At 39.5% G+C, this 19033-nt stretch overlaps 1 protein-coding gene across 1 annotated transcript in view; it reads left to right on the forward strand.

Moving 5' to 3' along the window:
- The window catches only part of Mnat1 (MNAT1 component of CDK activating kinase), a 145031-nt gene extending 127054 nt beyond the window's left edge, over positions 1–17977 (forward strand). Inside the window, exon 8 of the mRNA XM_085830458.1 lies at positions 17530–17977. Coding sequence (XP_085686584.1) covers positions 17530–17650 — 121 coding nt within the window. The 3' untranslated portion in view covers positions 17651–17977. The remainder of the gene's footprint in view (positions 1–17529) is intronic.
- Positions 17978–19033: the final 1056 nt, after the last annotated feature.

A 19033-nucleotide genomic window follows, 5' to 3' on the forward strand; every position in this document is an offset into this window, starting at 1 on the left:
AGTAGGGCTACTTTCATTGTGTACCAGAGGTTTTGTTAAATTGCGTTTCCATTTTCAATGTTTTTGTTCCAGAACATTTTTAATGTTTCTTGATTTCTTTTTGACCTGTTCATTATTCAGTAATGAATTGTTTACTCTCCATGACTGTGTGTACTTACTGGAGTTTTTTGTTTGCTTTGGGTTTGTTTTTGTTTTTGCTGTTAATTTTTGTTTTAATATGTTATGGTCAGATAGAATACCAGAGGTTATTTCAGTTTCTCTGAATTTATAAAGATTTGTTTTGTGTCCTCAGATGTTGTCTGTTTTAGAGAAGCCTCTATGTGCTGTTGAATAAAATGTATACTCTTTGGTGTTTAGCTCGAATAGTGTGTAACCTATTAAGTCCATTCAGTGTATGATGTCACTTAATTCTGATGATTCTCTGTTTATTTTTTGTCTGTTGGAGAAAATAGAGTATTGAAATCATCTACTGTTAATGGATTTATATTAATCTGTGTCTTTAATTCCACTAGTATACTTTTTATGAAGTTGAGTACACCAGAGTTTGGTAAATACATGTTTAGGATAGTAATGTGGCTAGTTTTTTTGGCTAGTTGTTCTCTTTATTAGAATAAAGTATCCTTTTATATCTTTAGTGTTAAATTTTCAATGTGAAAGTTATTTTGTCAGACATTGGGATTGTATGTCTGCTTACTTCCTGGTCCCATTTGTTTGACTGAAGTATTTTTGTCTATTCTTACACTCAAAGCCACAGCCTGTCTTTAAAGCTGAATTTCTTGTAGACCACAGTTAGATGGATTTTGTTTCTTAATTCATTCTTTTTTGTTTGTTTGTTTGTTTTTTGTTTTGTTTTGGTTTTTGGTTTTTCGAGACAGGGTTTCCCTGCATAGTCCTGGCTGTCCTGGAACTCACTCTGTAGACCAGGCGGACCTCGAACTTAGAAATCTGCCTACCTCTGCCTCCCAAGTGCTGGGCTTAAAGGCGTGTACCACCACTGCCCGGCTCTTAATTCATTCTTGATTCATTCATATATCTTTTTGATTGGAGAATTGGCACTGTTTATATTTAAAGTTATTAAAAGGTGTTTGTTGATTACACTAATTGTGTTGTTGAATGTTGATGGTATTTGTGCTCTCAGTGGTATTTAGTGTTTGAGTAATTTTAGAGGTTTTTTCTACAGCTTTTTGGCAATATTCATTCCTCTTTCCAACCCAAAAATATTGCTTCCTGTATTTTCTTTAGGTTTGATCTGTTGGATGTAAATTTTCTAGGATGATTATATCATAGGAAGTTTTTTCTTTCTCCTTCAAATGTGGCATATAGTATTTCTGGGAACATTACTCTTTGTTGGCTGTCATGGCCTTTTAGGACTTGGAATGCATTGCTCCAGGCTCTTCTGGCTTTCCAAGTTTCCACTGATAAATCAGCTGTTTTTCTGAAGGGTTTTCCTTCGTATGTGATGTGTGTGTTTTCTCTTCCAGCTTTCAATGCTCTTCTTTGTTCTGTATGCTTGGTGTTTTAACTATGGATAACACTGCAGAGAGTTTCTTTCCTTCTCTGGTCTTGTCTGTTGGTGTGCTCTTGTGTCTGTGTGAGTATGTTTTTTCTTAGTTTGGGGAAGTTTTCTTCTGTGTTGAAGCTCTGCTCTGTGACTACTCTTACCTGTGCCTGTAGTTAGAAGGCTTGGTCTTTTTATGGCATCCCACATCTCTTGTGTGTTCCTTTCCTGTGTTTGTAAAATTTGTTCATGTTCTTTATTTGTTTTGTTTAGAACCTCTGCTTTATCTTTGAGTCCTTGAATTCTGTCTTCTGCTTGATCCATCCTACTTATAACAGTTCCCCTTGAGTTTTCTAGTTGTGTAATTAGGTTTTAAATTCCATTCTTTTTTTTCAGTTTGAGTCCACTTCTGTGTTTTTGATTTTTTTGTTGAATTTTATTTTCAGATTCTGTACTGTCTTCATCCCCTCAGACTTTGTTTGAGCTTTCTTGGGCATCGCTCATATGTTTGGTCTCTTTGTGTTCATTGAGCTGTTTCTTGGTGTCTTCTTTAAACTCCCTGAATTTTTTGGTAAGGTTTATGATTACTCTCTTACATTCTGTGTCCTGGGTTCATCTAGGTAATTCTCATTGGCAAGCATTTCTATGGGACTGATGGATTGGGCTGGGAGGGGTAGGGGATGATTTTTCATATTGTTTGTACTTTTGCTAGAAGATATGGGCATGTGGATCTTTTCTGTTAGTTCTGCGTCTGTTGTGGAAAGAGCAAGTTGAGGTAGAGCACAGGATGGGCAGGCCAGTTTGGGCCCAGGCATTAGATATAGCTTAGGCAGAATAAAATCAGATGGACCTAGAAGGTAGCCTAGCATGAAGAGTGTGTCTAGGTTTAAGCCTAGAGTTTGGAAGTAGATTTATGAGATTGGGAGGGTGCAGAGAGGACAGAATCAGGTACCCTCACCTCGAGACTGTGGCAAAGGATATGTAGGATCTGGCTGAGCAGGGAGGTTGGATGTCAGGTTGAAAGGACCTGTAGATTGTGGGCAGACAGGGGGTGCCAGGTGGAAGTCTAGCTTTTGGGGGCAGTGCAACAGAGGTGGTCAGATGGACCATTGGACTGGGACTTGATCTGAATCTGGGTGACACTGAAAAGAGTACAAAGAGGGAAGGATCAGGCAAACTTACAGCTGGCCCATGGTAAAGTATGTAGTCTAGCTGGGCAGAAGGCTCCATTAGCATGTCTTTCAAAAACAGAATTCAAGGAGAGAATGGGGTACTTAGTTTTTCTTTTAACCTTTAGAGTAACAAAATAAAGAATGTACCATGTAATATATTGAAGCACATTTTGTAAAATCAAAATTCCTATAAAATCATAATTTGATGATGTCCTAGTTTTCTTTCTGTTGATGCGACAATGATAATGAAAATCAGTTTGGAGAGGAAATGTAACTTCAATTTTTTTCAAAACCTATTTTTAATGAAGGTTCTTTTTTTTTTTTTTTTTGAGACCAGGCTGGCTTCGAACTCAGAAATCTGCCTGCCTTTGCCTCCCGAGTGCTGGGATCAAAGGTGTGTGCCACCACGCCCAGCTTCTTAAATGTTTTAGCCTCCCTTGTAGTCCACTATCCAGCAGAGTTAGTGGAAGAGAAAAGATACAGGGGAGTAGACATGTTTAGAAAGTTCTTTGGAGCATCTCCTGTCTGTGTTATCCGGAAATTGGCAGTTCAGTTCACAGGTTAGCAGTGGCAGCTTGATCCACTCACTAAATACACCAAGAGTCCAGTTCCATAGAATTGGAATAGCAAACACGAATCAGCAGCAGTGGCACTACCTAGCAGTGACAGCCGGCCTCAGCCTCCGCACGAGTCAGCAGGAGGGACCAGGGCCAACAGGAGCACCAGGAGAAGTTCTCTGCAGTTTCTCTCTTAACAAAGGAAAGATCAGCAAAGGCATGAGGCCAGCAAGCTTTAGACAGTGAGCTCTCTCTATAAGCAAGCCTAGCTCAGCCTCTGATGCTGTCCAAAGAGTCCTTTTTATACACCCTCCAAACGTCATATGTTCTCCACGGGTTTTGCTCAGCATGTGTCTGTCTCAGCTGACATTTCTGCCAATCAGTCCTATCCAAGGAAGCAACAAGAAACTGGAGCACACCACCATCAGGTTTTGGGTGCATTTTGTCTCTATGGAGTCCCAACCAATGCATGCGTGTCCTTAGCAAAGAATCCTTTGGCCGGGCGGTCGTGGCGCACGCCTTTAGTTCCAGCACTTGGGAGGCAGAGGCAGGCGGATTTCTGAGTTCGAGGCCAGCCTGGTCTACAAAGTGAGTTCCAGGACAGCCAGAACTACATAGAGAAACCCTGTCTCGAAAAACCAAAAAAAAAAAAAAAAAGGCAAAGAATCCTTCATCATGCGTTCTTTCACTGCTTACTTTAGCAGAACATCCTCTCTCCTGTATCTGCTTCAGCTAAACATTCCTTCATGTGTTTGCCCCAGGAAAACACCATCCACTTGACTTTCCAAAGAACCCTTAAGTTTCTACTTCAAGGAGAGGGCTTATTTCACCCTCCAGTTCAGGAAGGAACCAGAAGGCAGGGAGACAGATGCTGTGGAGAAGGGAAGCTGCTTACTGGTGTGTTCCCTAGGGCCCACTCATCCTGCCTTCTTATTCAACCCAGGACACCTGCCCAGGAATGGCACCACCCATAATGGACTGGGCCCTCCCACATCAAGAAAATGCCCACAAACTTGCCCACACTAACTAATCTGAAGGAGGCATTTTTCTTAGTTGAGGGCCCTCTTCCAAGATGACTCTCACTTGAGTCAAGTTGACAAAAAGAACCAGCACAGATGGAACTTATTAGAGTGTGCTTCAATATGATGTTATAGTAACATATGCATGGTTTCAAGGCATTGCCAGAAAAAATGTAATCTGGAAACAAAATAGAATACTAAAAATAATGGCATAATTTTTAGAAGACGAGGAAAGTATTTACACATGAAATTTTTGGTTCACATGATATTTAGGCAATGAAGTGACTGGTCTATTTACACACTGTGCTCCTGCAGAGCCTCATTTGGTCCCGGTGCTTGCATTAGCACATTATGTCTGATAGTAGGCATAGGCTGCTTTTCCCACAAGTGATGTTGTGGTTTGACTTTTGGAAGAGTGCGGGTTTTCTGTAGGCGCAAGTATGAAAGCTGTGTCTTCATAAAGCAACAGCATTTAAACTTGTTGTGGACTAGGTCGGCTGTCTTGCAGCTTTTCTGATTTTTTTTTTCCACTCTCATTGATGTTTTAGGGTTAGCTGGTTTAGGAACTCATTTTACACACTAAAAATAGAATGTTTCATAGTTAAGAGTAAGCACTATTTATTTATTTTATTTTTGCTTGGCATTGCCTTTTCTTGTTTTCATTCGCCTTCTCTAAGCTGTTGGCATTGTAAGACTCCAGCATATGAAACAGAGCTTTAAGGAGAGGGCACCCGAGGATGTGCCTTGGCTGTGCCCTGTCCTGCATACCTTTCATCCACCCACGTGTCACATCCTACTGTGCAGTCTTTAGCCTTTTTTTTTTAACCCAGTGAGTTCAGCATACATGACAGAGTGCATCTAAACCTACAGAGTATTTCAGATGCACACATTTAAGAAAATGTTTTGAAGGAAGTAATTTTACACTATTTTCTATCTACTGAATGGCTTTTGCTGGGCATCCCCTGATCTCCAGAACCCCACCCGTCTTCTTCAGTGTTGATGGACAGCCTGTCCTCCAGTCATCCTCTCCTCTTCTCCAGCTTCACAGGCTGGGGTGATAATTGGGTTTTTTGCCCTATTGTTTTCATCTGTCAGCTCTTGTCATGGCCATACTTCATGTCTTCATCTTTGCTAACCAAAGCCCTGATGTGTTGTTTTAAATTCCAGCTAAAAAAGGATGAGCTTTTAAAAATGTTAATATTAATTCCTTGTAAACATCATATTGCATGCAATGTATTTTGCCTATTTCACCTCTACTCTCCTAACTCCTTCCATATCCACCCCCTAGCTCCCATTGTCTCATTGTCATGCCCTTCCCCTTTAATTAGCCCACTGAGTCCAATTTCTGCTGCCTGTGGCTGTGGGGCCATCCACAGAGCGTGGTCTATTCACCACGGCCACACTCTTAAAACAAAACAAACAATTAGATCAACCCTCAGACACACCATTAGCAGCTGTCATGTACTCCTCAGGTAGGTTGTGTAGCGGTTTATGACCCTACCCCATGCAGCATAGTTGACTGGCTTTATCCTGTGCAGGCTACCCCAGCTGCTGAGTTCCCTAATTTCTTTCTCACTTGCTTATCCTTTGAATAGAGGAAGACTACTGATTTGTTGGAGTTAATTTTATATCCAGTCACTTTGCTATAGTTGTTTATCAGGTTTCGGAGTTCTCTAGTGGAATTTTTGGGGTCACTTAAGTATATTATAATATCATCTGCAAACAGTGATATTTTGACTTCTCACTTTCCAATTTGTATCCTTTTGATCTCCTTTTGTTGTCTAATTGCTCTAGCTAGAACTTCAAGTACTATATTGAATAGATAGGGAGCTAGTGGGCAGCCTTGTGTAGTCCCTGATTTTAGTGGGATTCCTTCAAGTTTCATTTAGTTTGATATTGGCTACTGGTTTGCTATATATTGCTTTTACTATGTTTAGGTATGGGCCTTGAGTTCCTGATCTTTCCAAGACATTTAACTTGAATGGATGCTGAATTTTGTCAAATGCTTTCTCAGCATCTAATGAAATTATCATGTGTTTTTTTTTTTCTTTGAGTTAGTTTATGTAGTGGGTTACATTGATGGATTTCCATATATTAAACCATCCCTGCATCCCTGGGATGAAGCCAACTTGATTGTGGTGAATGATTGTTTTGATGTGTTCCTGGATTTGGTTGGCAAGAATTCTATTGATTATTTTTGCATCAGTGTTTATATGGGGGATTGGTCTGAAGTTCTCTTCCTTTGTTGGGTCTTTGTGTGGTTTAGGTATAAGCATAATTGTGGCTTCATAGAAAGAATTAGGTAGTGTTCCTTCTGTTTCTATTTTGTGGAATAGTTTGAAGAGTATTGGTATTAGGTCTTCTTCAAAGGTCTGATAGAATTCTCCATTAAACCCATCTGGTCCTGGGCTTTTTTTTTTTTTTTTTTTTGAGATATTAATGACTACTTCTATAGGGGTTATGGGTCTGTTTAGATAGCTTATATGATCCTGTTTTAACTTTGATGCCTGGTATGTGTCTAGAAAACTGTCCATTTCACCCAGATTTTCCAATTTAGTTGAGTATAAACTTTTGTAGAAGGATCTGATGGTGTTTTGGATTTCTACAGTTTCCATTGTTATATCTCCCTTTTCATTTCTGATTTTATTAATTTGGATACTGTCTCTGCGCCCTCTGGTTAGTCTGGCTAAGGGTTTATCTATCTTGTTCATGTTCTCAAAGAACCAACTCCTGGTTTTGTTGATTCTTTGTATAGGTCTTTTTGTTTGTATTTCGTTGATTTCAGCCCTGATTTTGATTATTTCCTGCCATCTACTCCTCTTGGGTTTATTTGCTTCTTTTTGTTCTACAGGTTTTAGGTGTACTGTCAAGCTGCTAGTGTAAGCTCTTTCCAGTTTCTTTTGGAAGGCACTTAGAGCTATGAGTTTTCCTCTTACCACTGCTTTCATTGTGTCCCATAAGTTTTGGTATGATGTGTCTTCATTTCCATTAAATTCTAAAAAATCTTTAATTTCTTTATTTCTTCCTTGACCAAGTTATCATTGAGTAGGGCATTGTTCAGCTTCTGTGTGTATGTAGGCTTTCCGTTGTTTTTGTTGGTATTTAAGACCAGCCTTCATCTGTGGTGATCTGATAGGGTGCATGGGATTATTTCAGTCTTCTTGTATCTGTTAAGGCTATTTCGTGACTGATTTATATTGTCAGTTTTGGAGAAGGTACTGTGAGGTGCTTTAGAATGAAATGTTCTATAGATATCTATTAAATCCATTTGGTTCATAAGTTCTATTGGTTTCACTGTGTCTCTGTTTAGTTTGTGTTTCCATGATCTGTCCATTGATGAGAGTGGGGTGTTGAAGTCGTCCACTATTATTGTGTAAGGTACAATGTGTGCTTTGAGCTTTAGTAAAGTTCCTTTTATGAATGTGGGTGCCCTTGCATTTGGAGCGTAGATGTTCAGAATTGAGAGTTCATCTTGGTAGATTTTTTCCTTGGACCGGTATGGAGTGTCCCTCCTTATCTTTTTTGATAACTTTTGGCTGAAAGCCGATTTCATTCGATATTAGAATGGCTACTCCAGCTTGTATCTTGGGACTATTTGCTTGGAGAATTGTTTTGCAGCCCTTTACTCTGAGGTAGTGTCTGTCTTTGTCACTGATGTGTGTTTCCTGTATGCAGCAAAATACTGGGTCCTGTTTACATTGCCAGTCTGTTATTCTCTGTCTTTATTGGGGAATTGAGTCCATTGATGTTGAGATATTAAGGAATAGTGATTGTTACTTCCTGTTATTTTTGTTGTTAGAGGTGGAATTATGTTTGTGTGGCTATCTTCTTTTGGGTTTGTTGAATGACTGCTTTTTTCTAGGTTGTAGTTTCCCTCCTTGTGTTGATGCTTTCCATCTATTATCCTTTGTAGGGCTGGATTTATGGAAAGATATTGTGTAAATTGGGTTTTGTCATGGAATATCTTGGTTTCTCTGTCTATGGTAATTGAGAGTTTTGATGGGTATAGTAGCCTGGGCTGGCATTTGTGTTCTCTTAGGGTCTCTATGACATCTGCCCAGGATCTTCTAGCTTTCATAGTCTCTGGTGAGAAGTCTGGTGTAATTCTGATAGGTCTGCCTTTGTTACTTGATCTTTTCCCCTTACTGCTTTTAATATCCTTTCTTTGTTTGGTGCATTTGGTGTTTTGATGATTATGTGATGGGAAGAATTTCTTTTTTGGTCCAGTCTATTTGAAGTTCTGTAGGCTTCTTGTGTGTTCATGGGTACCTCTTTCTTTAGGTTAGGGAAGTTTTCTTCTATAATGTTGTTGAAGATATTTACTGGTCCTTTAAATTGGGAATCTTCACTCTCTTTTATACCTGTTATTCTTGGGTTTGGTCTTCTCATTATGTCCTGGATTTCCTGGATGTTTTGGGTTAGGAGCTTTTTGCATTTCGCATTTTCTTTGATTGTTGTATCAATGTTTTCTATGGTATCTTCTGCACCTGATATTCTCTCTTCTATCTCTTATATTTTGTTGATGATGCTTGCATCTATGACTCCTGATCTCTTTCCTAAGTTTTCTAACTCCAGGTTATCTCCCTTTGTGATTTCTTTATTGTTTCTATATCCATTTTTAGATATTGGATGGTTTTATTCATTTTCTTCACCTGTTTGGTTGTGTTTTCCTGTAATTCTTTAAGGGATTTTTGTGTTTTCTAAGGACTTTTAGCTGTTTACCTGTGTTCTCCTGTATTTTTTTAAGGGAGCTATTTATGTTCTTCTTAAAGACCTCTATCATTATTGTGAGAAGTGATTTTCATTCTGAGTCTTGCTTTTCTGGTGTGATGTTGTATCCAGGAATTGCTATGATGAGAGAATTGGGTTCTGATGGTGCCAGGTAACCTTGGTTTTGATGCTTATGTTTGTATGCTTGCCTCCCGCCATCTGAATATCTCTAGTGCTACCTGCTCTCTCTATCTGACTAGATCCTTTCCTTCCTATAATCCTGATTATATCAGAACTCCTCATATTCTAGCTGTCTCTGTGATCCTGAGATTCTGGGTGTATCAGAGTTCCTGGGATTCAAGCTGCCTCTGGGACCCTGAGATCTTGGTGTGTGTGACCAAGCTCCTGGGACTCTGGGATCCTGCGATCCTGGAATCCTGGCTGTATTAGAGCGCTATGGGACAGGCTGCAAAGTCACGCCCAAGGTAAACTGGCACAGACCAGAAGCAACCCAAGCCTCTTGATTTTTCTTAATGACTATTTTCTCAATACTGTCCTTTTCTTGCCTTATGATATCTACTTCTTCATCTCTTTTGACATTAAATACTCATTTCTTTCAGATTATTCTCTGGCCTGTGGATCTGGTTGTTTAATTTGCTATTCATATTCACTGTATCTCTGTGTTTGTTTGTTTGTTTTCCATGAGTGACGTTATTTTGTTATTTCTGTGATTCCTGTGTTTATTCCTGTCTTAGATGAGTTGTAAGCTTTATTACAAGCTTCTTCTGGCTGCTTCTGGGCTGGTGAGTGAGTATTTTCTATAGCAGGCTTTACAGAGCAGACAAAAGTTTAGAGAGATAGGTTATATGCAGGGCCAAGGTCAGTTCCAGTTTCTTTCCTTGGATCTGCCTGAGGCCTGTCTCTTATCTCCATGTGGATAGTCAATCACTGGTACATAAAATCAGCTAGGAAGGAAGTTCACCCCCCTTATTTTGACTTCTAATGTAATTTCTGGTACCTAAAAGATTTCTTTTAAGATTACTTTACTTGGGGCCTGGAGAGATAGTTAAAGCTTATATTGCTTTTGCAGAGGACCATTTATGGTGGCTCACAACCACCTATAACTCCAGCTCCAGGATTATCACCTTCTTCTGGCACCTGTAGACACTTTGCTCATATGCACTTCCCCTCATATCCATAGTTTAAAATGTTTTGTAAAAATTACTTGATTTGTTTTGTTATAATCATTTTCTGTGTGGGACAGGGGAGCTTCTCTTACTTGTTCAGAATTGAGTGGCTGATACATGACTGTGATTTTGTTAGAGTATAGTCACTCTCTGTGCATTCCAAGGCAGACACAACAGGAGTCAGTGTGTAGAAAGGGAAGTTATGAGGGTTTAACAGTGAAAAACAAAAACTTCCTGATTGACTTTGGCTTTACTTCAGGGTAATGGAGATGATTAATGGGAAAATATGTTTGGAAATGTGAACTGGAATCACATATAATAAACCATGAATGGTAGGCTGTGGAGTTTGGAGCTGATTCTTTAGAGCCTGGAGCCAATTAATGTCTATTTATGTAAGAGTCGGGGGAGATCTTTGTCCTGAGAATAATTGAGTAGCTATGGAAAGACTGAAATGGAATGTGTACACTCTGAGTCAGTTCTGACACTGTTAGCAGTAATCCTTGAATGATGACAATGGCCCAGTGTGGGGCTACACACCTGTTACCCAGCATATGGGAAGCTGAGACAGGAGAATCTTGAGTTTCACACCAGCGTGGGCTGCATAGTGAATCCAGCTGTTCTGGGCTCCATGTCAAAGACAGTACAGAACACAATAACAAACTCAGCATAAACAGTAAAGTAAAGATCTCAGCATAAACAGTAAAGCAAAGATGGTCAAGATCTGAAAGAAGATGCATTGGTGGCAGTGAGATGATCTGTGGAATAAGAGGAAGGAGAAGCAGTCATGATGCAAACAAGGCAGTAACCTTGGAAATAAAGTGTGCAAAGGAAGTGTCAGGTCATAGAACGTGGGATCCATGATGTCTGGTACAATGTAGCAAAATTTTGATGGCTTATGATAGAGCCATGTATAGCCTTCCTTATATAATATACAGAGAGCATAATATATCTGCTCTCATAAAACAAAAATTACACTTTGAGAGGATGTTGAGTATAGAATATTACAATTTCTGTATTTGTTAGTCATTATATAATCTTTTACTCTACCAAGTTCATAAATAAAGCTTTCTTTATTCATATACACATCTTTTTTTTTTCTTTTTCTTTTTCTTTCTTTTTTTTTTTTTTTTTCCGAGACAGGGTTTCTCTGTGTAGCCCTGGCTGTCCTGGCACTCACTTTGTAGACCAGGCTGGCCTCGAACTCAGAAATCCACCTGCCTCTGCCTCCCGAGTGCTGGGACTAAAGGCGTGCGCCACCACACCCGGCTCATATACACATCTTATGTATTGTATTTTGCTTTCCTGTTTGTTTTTCAAGACTGGGTTTCTCTGTGTAGCCCTGGCTGTCCTGGAACTCACTCTGTAGACCAGGCTGGCCTCAGAAATCCACCTGCCTCTGCCTCCCAAGTGTTAGGACTAATGATGTGAGCCACCACTGCCCAGTGGGTTTTGTTTTCTTTACAGTTTCAAGTTTTATACTAAAATTAGCCAAATATGTAATAATTTGTTTTTTAAATAAATACCTTCTGATTTTGGTAAATATTTTCAATATTTATGAAAAATCATTTGGTCTGTTGGCTGTTGTGGATAGTGGTAAATTTATCCAAGTTTATGTTACAGTGCCTATATTAAATGCTTTTCTGTTGCTGTGGTAAAACACCACAAGGTAGCTTATAGAAGGAAGAATTTATTTGTCTCATGGCTCCAGAGGGATAAGAATTTATCATGGTGCGGATGCATGACAGCAAGAAGCAGGTGGCTGAGAGATCAGATTCTCTCAACCTTAACCTCAAGGAGGGAGCAACCAGGACGTGTGTCAAATATATGAAGTCTGAAAGCTTATTCCCAATGGTGTATTTTCTCCTGAAAGGTTAACTCTCCCTACAACTTCTCCCAAAACAGCACCATTAACCAGAGACCAAGTATTCAAATACAGTGGGGAACAATCTACATTCAAAACACTGTAGTGCCCCAATTCTTAAGATATTCCTATGTTTATGTCTATTATTTATACAGAATCTATCCTTAGAGGTCAATCTGTAGGGATATCCAACACTGCCACCATACTTAAATAGCTAGGGCTTCTCTGTTCTTTAGTTTATACTCAAATCAAGGAGACATTAGTTGCATTACATGATTATAAATTTACAGTGATAGCTACTTTATCCTAAAATGCATAGTATAGCCTTGGGTAGCAGTACATTGTTGTTTACTTCAGCTGATGTTAGAATCTGTGTAATGGTCTGGACTGAGTAGTAAATCCTGGTGTGCCTATGGATTTCCAGAGCTAAGCCTTGCTTTTGAGATGGCTTAAACATCTGGCATAATTGCTCTTTCTCCCTGAGTATGTTGGTATAAATGTGAAACAGCTTTATTTATTATTTATTATTTATTGAGCTTCTTTTTCGCCTTGAATCCTTATTCACTGGCTAGACCAATAAAGAGTGACGGGATAACCATCCATGGAAGTTATGTTATTACGTTGGACTTCATGAAGCCATGTGCTTTAATAGTCAGACTACCTGCAGAATTCTGGACAGCATTGGAATCATAGTAGCTTCTTCATTTATCTTTGCATATACAGTTATCCATTCAATCTTATTCTATTGTTGTGCTTAGTTAGGCTAGCACATTAAGGGATATATTTAGTTAAGTGATATATTTAATTTTAAAGAATGTTGCATTTTAACACTAGTCTGAGTATGTAATTGTTGTTGTTTTTAGTTGTTTTTGTGAGGTGTTGCATGTATGTCTGTGGGTGTAGGTGTACCTACATGTACACGTGTAGTGGCCAGTGTATTATCCTCAGGAGCATCATCCACCTCCTTTAAAATAGGTGTCACATTGCTCTCGCTCACCAGGATAGCAAGGCTGGCTCCACCCATCTTCCTGTCTCTACCTTCTTAGCACTGGGATTGAAATATGTATCACACCACACCTATCTTTTATGTGTGTGCCAGAAATCGAACTTGGGTCCTCAGCTTGCATAACAACACTTTAGTGACTAAGTTATCTCCCTGGTCCAATGAAAATATTGTAAAGTTATGTCTAAACATTGTGGGCCATAGGGTAGTGCAGTACTCGGGATTGAAACCAGGGCCTTGAACATCTTAGTTATGTTCTACCAGCAAGACCATCCAAGCTCATGGGATGAAGTCCTTACATTTCTAAGCACTCTTGCTTAGTCTTGACATCTGGAACACAGAACTGTATAGGGTAGGTCTGTTAACTCATGGTGTTAAATGCAAACTTTAAATGGGTGCCCTACTGCCTGGTACAGTGTTATGAGCCTGTGACAGGAAGATCACTTGAACTCAGTAGTTTGAGGCCATCCCTGGAAATGTAGGAAGACCCAGTCTCAAAGTGAAGCATGCGGAAAGCTCACTCTGTTCTTCAAGAAGCAGGTCTTATTCTCTAGGCTTCACTGCCTTTCTTACTTTGAACCAGTTCAGAATGCAGGTCGAAACAGGGCCTAGTAATTTAAAAGAGAAGCAACTCATATGAAACCATTTTTATTTCCATTTCAATTCTAAAACTTGTTCCAGGGGCATGTTCCAGGGTTTATCACATAGAGGCTGTGACTGTTGCTTGTAGTGGCACTGCTGGCTTGCTCTGCACTCTGGCCCTTCCTGGGAGCTCTGTTTGACCAGCAGCAGAAGGAGCCGAGTCCAAGGTGTCTGCCAGATGGTCAGTGCAGGGCTCTGAAGGGAAAGGAAATGGTAAGAGGAGCCCAGACCTGAGGAAACAAAGGCTTTCTGAAGCAAAGTGTAATTATACCACCTACTGGGGAGTAAAAACTGCTAAAAGGGAGATGGAAAAATGATGATTTAACTTGAAGCCCAGAAAAGCCATCAAGTCTAATGTTTCAACTCCTTTCTCCTCTAAGGTCCACTGTTCATTTTTCCTCCTCCATCTCCAGGGCCCAATAGTGACTATGATGCATAGTAGCAAAGGAAGGTGACTTAGACAGAGCATGCGTAAGTTAGAGTTCAAGATGTTCTCTACATAAGAATTATAAACGCTTTTGAAAGTATACTGTTATGCTTTATTAAGAAAATACTGATTTTTTTAAAAATTGAATTTAGTCTGTTTTCAGTAAAAATAGGGCTATAGCTACCAAAATAAGCAACCCCACACTGGTTTCTATGTATAAGACTTAATAGATATTTAAAATAAAGCCATGAAAAGCACAACTAGTGTCTTGGCATTGGCTAAGTAGAGCTGTTATGTCCAGGACCCAGGAAGCTTGATTTCTCAAAATGAATTTGCATAAGTTATATTTCTTGTTTTGTTATAAAATAATATACATTAAATGTTGTTGACCTCTGACATAATCCTAAGAGATGTCATTTGTAATGATCACAGAAGAATAAACAGAGGTGCGGAGGCAGGTGGGGGAAGTAGGCAAAACCCAAAGTCCTTGATATCTGGCTCTAGTGTGGCAGATCCTTAAAGAGCTTCGGTATACCAGAATTATTAAAGGATTTAAACAGTGAATAAAACACCAAGAAACAAAACCCTACAACCAAATAGTAAGATCAACTATATTTCTAAATGGAATTAATATAGATTGCCTTGGTTCAAATATTTTGAAACAGTTAACAGTAAAAGTTTTGTATAGTTCTGGAGATCAAAAAGAGCAATCTAAGTAGGGAGGACTCTTAAAGACCACGATCCCAGACATGCTTAGTGTAAGTGACTGCACAGGGAAATGCATCGTCTTCAGTGCTATGCCAAGAACTTTCATTGACTTATTTTGGCAATGAGAATCGCACAACTTACCACTAATAACTCAACTTTAACAATATTTGCTCACTGCATTGGATTATGACTGTTTTCAAACACTAATTAATCATTTTAGATAAACTTTTAAAAAATGCATTTATGGCCTCAATGAGTATGACTGTTTATTACATTTTCCTTATAAAAGCTGAACTGTTTTATATACTCTTTATGGAAACAGTGCACCATCATAAATTAGAAGATGCAACTGCTTTAGGTATTTTACGGGGCCTGGGCTTGCCTGCCAGCTGTGCAGCTGTTTCAGGCTTCTCAGCGTAGCATATAAAACGCTGGATGCACACTCAAGTGTGTGTACTGGACTTGCCAAGCCAGACCAAATGCTGTGAATCAATAGTTAGCTGCACATGGATTTTTATTACAGCTGGGAAAGCCAATTCCATTTGTGACAGTTGTTTTCTGACTGTTGACAAACACTGCAGTGCTTGGATTCTACTGGGTCTGAACCAAATGGGACCTTTCTTTTCAGGATCTGGGGAGAGAGTAGTGTGCCATTATTTGGTTTGTGGATAAAAATCAGTTAAAACACAAGTCAAAAATGGGAGGATTTAAATTCCATTACTTACTTGTGTGGTTAGCATTGAGTTTGCGGTGTTAGGAGTAGAGTTAGAGTTTCTGAGGCAGCTCACCATGCGCCTTGTTTGTTGATAGAAATCCTTTTGGGGTTGTTTTGTTTGCCCTTGTTTTGGGGGGGACAGGATTACTTTGTAACTCTGGCTGTCCTAGACACACTCTGTAGACCAGGCTGGCCTCAAACTCAGAGATCTGCTTGCCTCTGCCTCTTGAGTGCTGAGATTAAAGGCGTGCACCACCATACCCTGCCCTAACCAGCGGAATCCTAAACAGTTGGCATTTTATTGTGCTCTGGGAGAGTAATAAGAAAATAACATTGTAGTTATGTGTAGATTCAGTTCATTCCTGTCCAGCTCCTGTGAGACTTAAGGCTCTACCTGGAGCTCATCAGCAACACCTAAGTTTCTGAGGTCGGATGCATCCTTAGAGGCAGGTAGCATGGCATGATTCATGCTTCATTTTATCTTTCCAGGTTTTCATTTCTATACATTTCATATGATCCTGTAGTTGTATATAACTATATGATTATATTACATAGAGTATCCACTACTATAAATATTATAATTTATAAATAAGCTTTGAGGGTAGATGTACAAATAACTTGTATGCTATAAATATACTACCCAAATAGTTTTAAATTTTTGCTCAATAAACATTCATTTCTTTCTCCTTTGACTTTTACCCCTTGGCAGAAAAGCAAAGATTTGAGTTAAGACCATGATTTGTGGCAGTGTGAATAAATTATAGCCAATTCCAGGAGTTTGACCTGTCTCATTTTGACAGCGTCTTCTATTTGATCCCTTAAGTTGCCATACATGTCTTATCATACAAGCTTATTAAAACATGCACAAACAAAAAACTGACTTGTTATTATGGTAGAAATAAGAAGTTGCTCATGCATTAAGATCTTGACACACAGGAAGTTTGAATGAATAAGTAGAAAAGGTTCCAAGCTATTAAAATGTCCTGCTTCCTGATTTATTCATTTATCGTACCTGTAATTCTGAAAGTGGGCGAAGGAGCTTTGTTTCCAGGGCCCGTGTGGCTTCCTGCAGAGGCATTAAAGCAAGGCTGGAATTATTCTTTCCTGCAGTGCAGCTGTCCGGCTGACAAGTCAGTCCTTGGCTGAGATCCTCTGAGTTTTTAGGCCTGTTTTATCTATTTTTATGAAGGCATTAATTTTTCATTGGTAAAAAAGCTGAGATTGAAGAAACATTGTTGTTCTGCCTTTTGAGATGGGTTCAGTGCTTCTGTACTTAGGACTGTATAACTATGACTCTTCATTCAGGTCATTATTCTCAGCTGAGGCTCTGTCCCAGGCTTCTTGGACGCGTAATTTCTAAGGTCCCTCTGCTTGCAAGGACAGAGACAATATGCTCTTGCGATACCGAGGTGATTTTGAACTATTGTGTGCTCTCTTCCTGAGTGTGCTTGTTTTCCATATGTAAGGTTTTGCTTTACAATGCTTTTGTAAAGCTGGGCAGTGGTGGTGTACACCTTTAATCCCAACACTTGGGAGGCAGAGGTAGGCGGATTTCTGAGTTCGAGGCCAGCCTGGTCTACAAAGTGAGTTCCAGGACAGCCAGGGCTACACAGAGAAATCTTGTCTGGAAAAACCGAAACAAAGCAAAACAAAACAAAACAACAAAAAGCTTTCGTAGAAATGTTAGTAGCATAATAGTGTCATGCTGTGTATTTATCAGGAGCGTGCTGGAAAGGACAGTATTCGCTGGATGTCTAAATAGCTTCCAACAAAACGAATCAGTACTGGAAATGGTGAAAGAGTGGATATTTTAACATTTCATCCAAATGTATAGATTATAAGGACTATTAGAATTCATTGTCCTTTGTAACTTAGTAGTAGTTGGGCAATCCATATATATGTGTGTGTGAACCTGAACATTTCAATCTCGGAATTCCTTTCCAAATGTGGAATCAGTTTTACACTTGCTTTGCAGAATGTCACTGGCTTACGGTCTTCACATCAATGGTGTACTTTTTGTTTTCTTTCAGGTATTTAAACCACGTCCGGGCTGCATCTCCACAGGATCTTGCTGGCGGCTATACTTCTTCTCTTGCTTGTCACAGAGCGCTCCAGGATGCGTTCAGTGGGCTCTTCTGGCAGCCCAGATAACCTGTATTTTCTCATGTATAAGATCTGGATCGTGGAGCCAAACCAAGGGGTTTGAAAGTATAGAGGTGTGTAAAGTCCCAGCCCAGCAGCTGCACAGCGCACCAGCTGCACAGCACACTACCACTGCTGCTGTGCTCAGGTGCTTGTTGCATCTGGACCAAGCTGAGAAATGTGTTGCAGATAGATTCATGGAAGAGGTTTATTTTTTACTTCTGTTCTTTAGACAGGGATGAAGAGCATTAAACCTCATCTGACAGAAAAGAAATAAATGATTTGCCTATGTATGGAGTTGACTACACATTTTTTTAAAAAATAAAGCCTGACTTTATGGTACATGTTTGTGGGTTTTTTTTTCTCCTCCTCCTCCTCCTCCTCCTCCTCCTCTTCCTCTTCCTCCTTCTAGTGTTTTTCTGGAACATATTTTCCAAATGCCTTTTTGATTATAACATTCAGTGTTATTATCCAAGCCTATATTTTCCCTATAAAAACTTCTGTTTTTCCCCTAATGTCTTATTAATAGTGGTACAGACAAGTGGATATGTTTCATCCTAGCAGCAGGCCGTGTCAAGAAAGCACAACTGTGATGTGGCCCTTGCTCAGCAGTAAGAGTCTGGGGGACTGTTTTGAGCCATGCAAAGTGAGGCAGACCTAATGTGGTTCCCAGCTGTGAGCTCCAGTCATGATAAACCAGAGCCAGGCATTCACCTGCTTTAATGTCAGAGTCAAAGACGTGAGCTAATAAAACTTAATGCATCAATGGCACCTTTCACTGCCAATGTGAGCTCATTTTATGATGAGATGTTGAGACTGGAAAAGGTACCATGTAAGTGAATTTCTCTGCATAAATTATAGACTGATGTAGTTTTCCACCAAAGCTTCAAGGGATTTTACTGTGCTTGTGGTTTTGTGTAGTTTGGGTGTGCGTTGGACAGAAGCATGAGCATCCCAGCCTGTGTGAGTCTGTTGCATGGGCCCCTGCGTATGGAACATAGGCTTTTCCAGGAAATTAAAGGATATTCTATCAAATTTCTGTCACAACAAATGCTAACTTTATGGACATAAGAGTTAAATGAATCAAGTCTTTGGTTATGTTAGTGTTAATAGTCATATGTAACAATACCATCTTTATTGGGTGGGGATCCATTTCGGTGCATCTTGTGGGACCAAACTTCCTTGCTAGAAGTCATACTTCTCATCTTTGATAAATGAGAAAACCAAGAAGTTGAATATGCCAAGATTATATATGTAAATTAGTAAAAAGCTAGAATTAGGTCAAGTTACTTCTTAATCTAAATCCACTATGGAGTGAGCATGTAGTATTTCTTATGTTAGGTTGTTGCTAATTGGTAGTTCACGCTTCTATATCCAATCTGTAAATCTGAT

The sequence above is a fragment of the Mus caroli genome, unplaced genomic scaffold (assembly GCF_978045245.1).
Source record: "Mus caroli unplaced genomic scaffold, Mus_caroli_1 scaffold_14, whole genome shotgun sequence".
In the NCBI taxonomy this organism is placed as follows: Eukaryota; Metazoa; Chordata; class Mammalia; order Rodentia; family Muridae; genus Mus; species Mus caroli.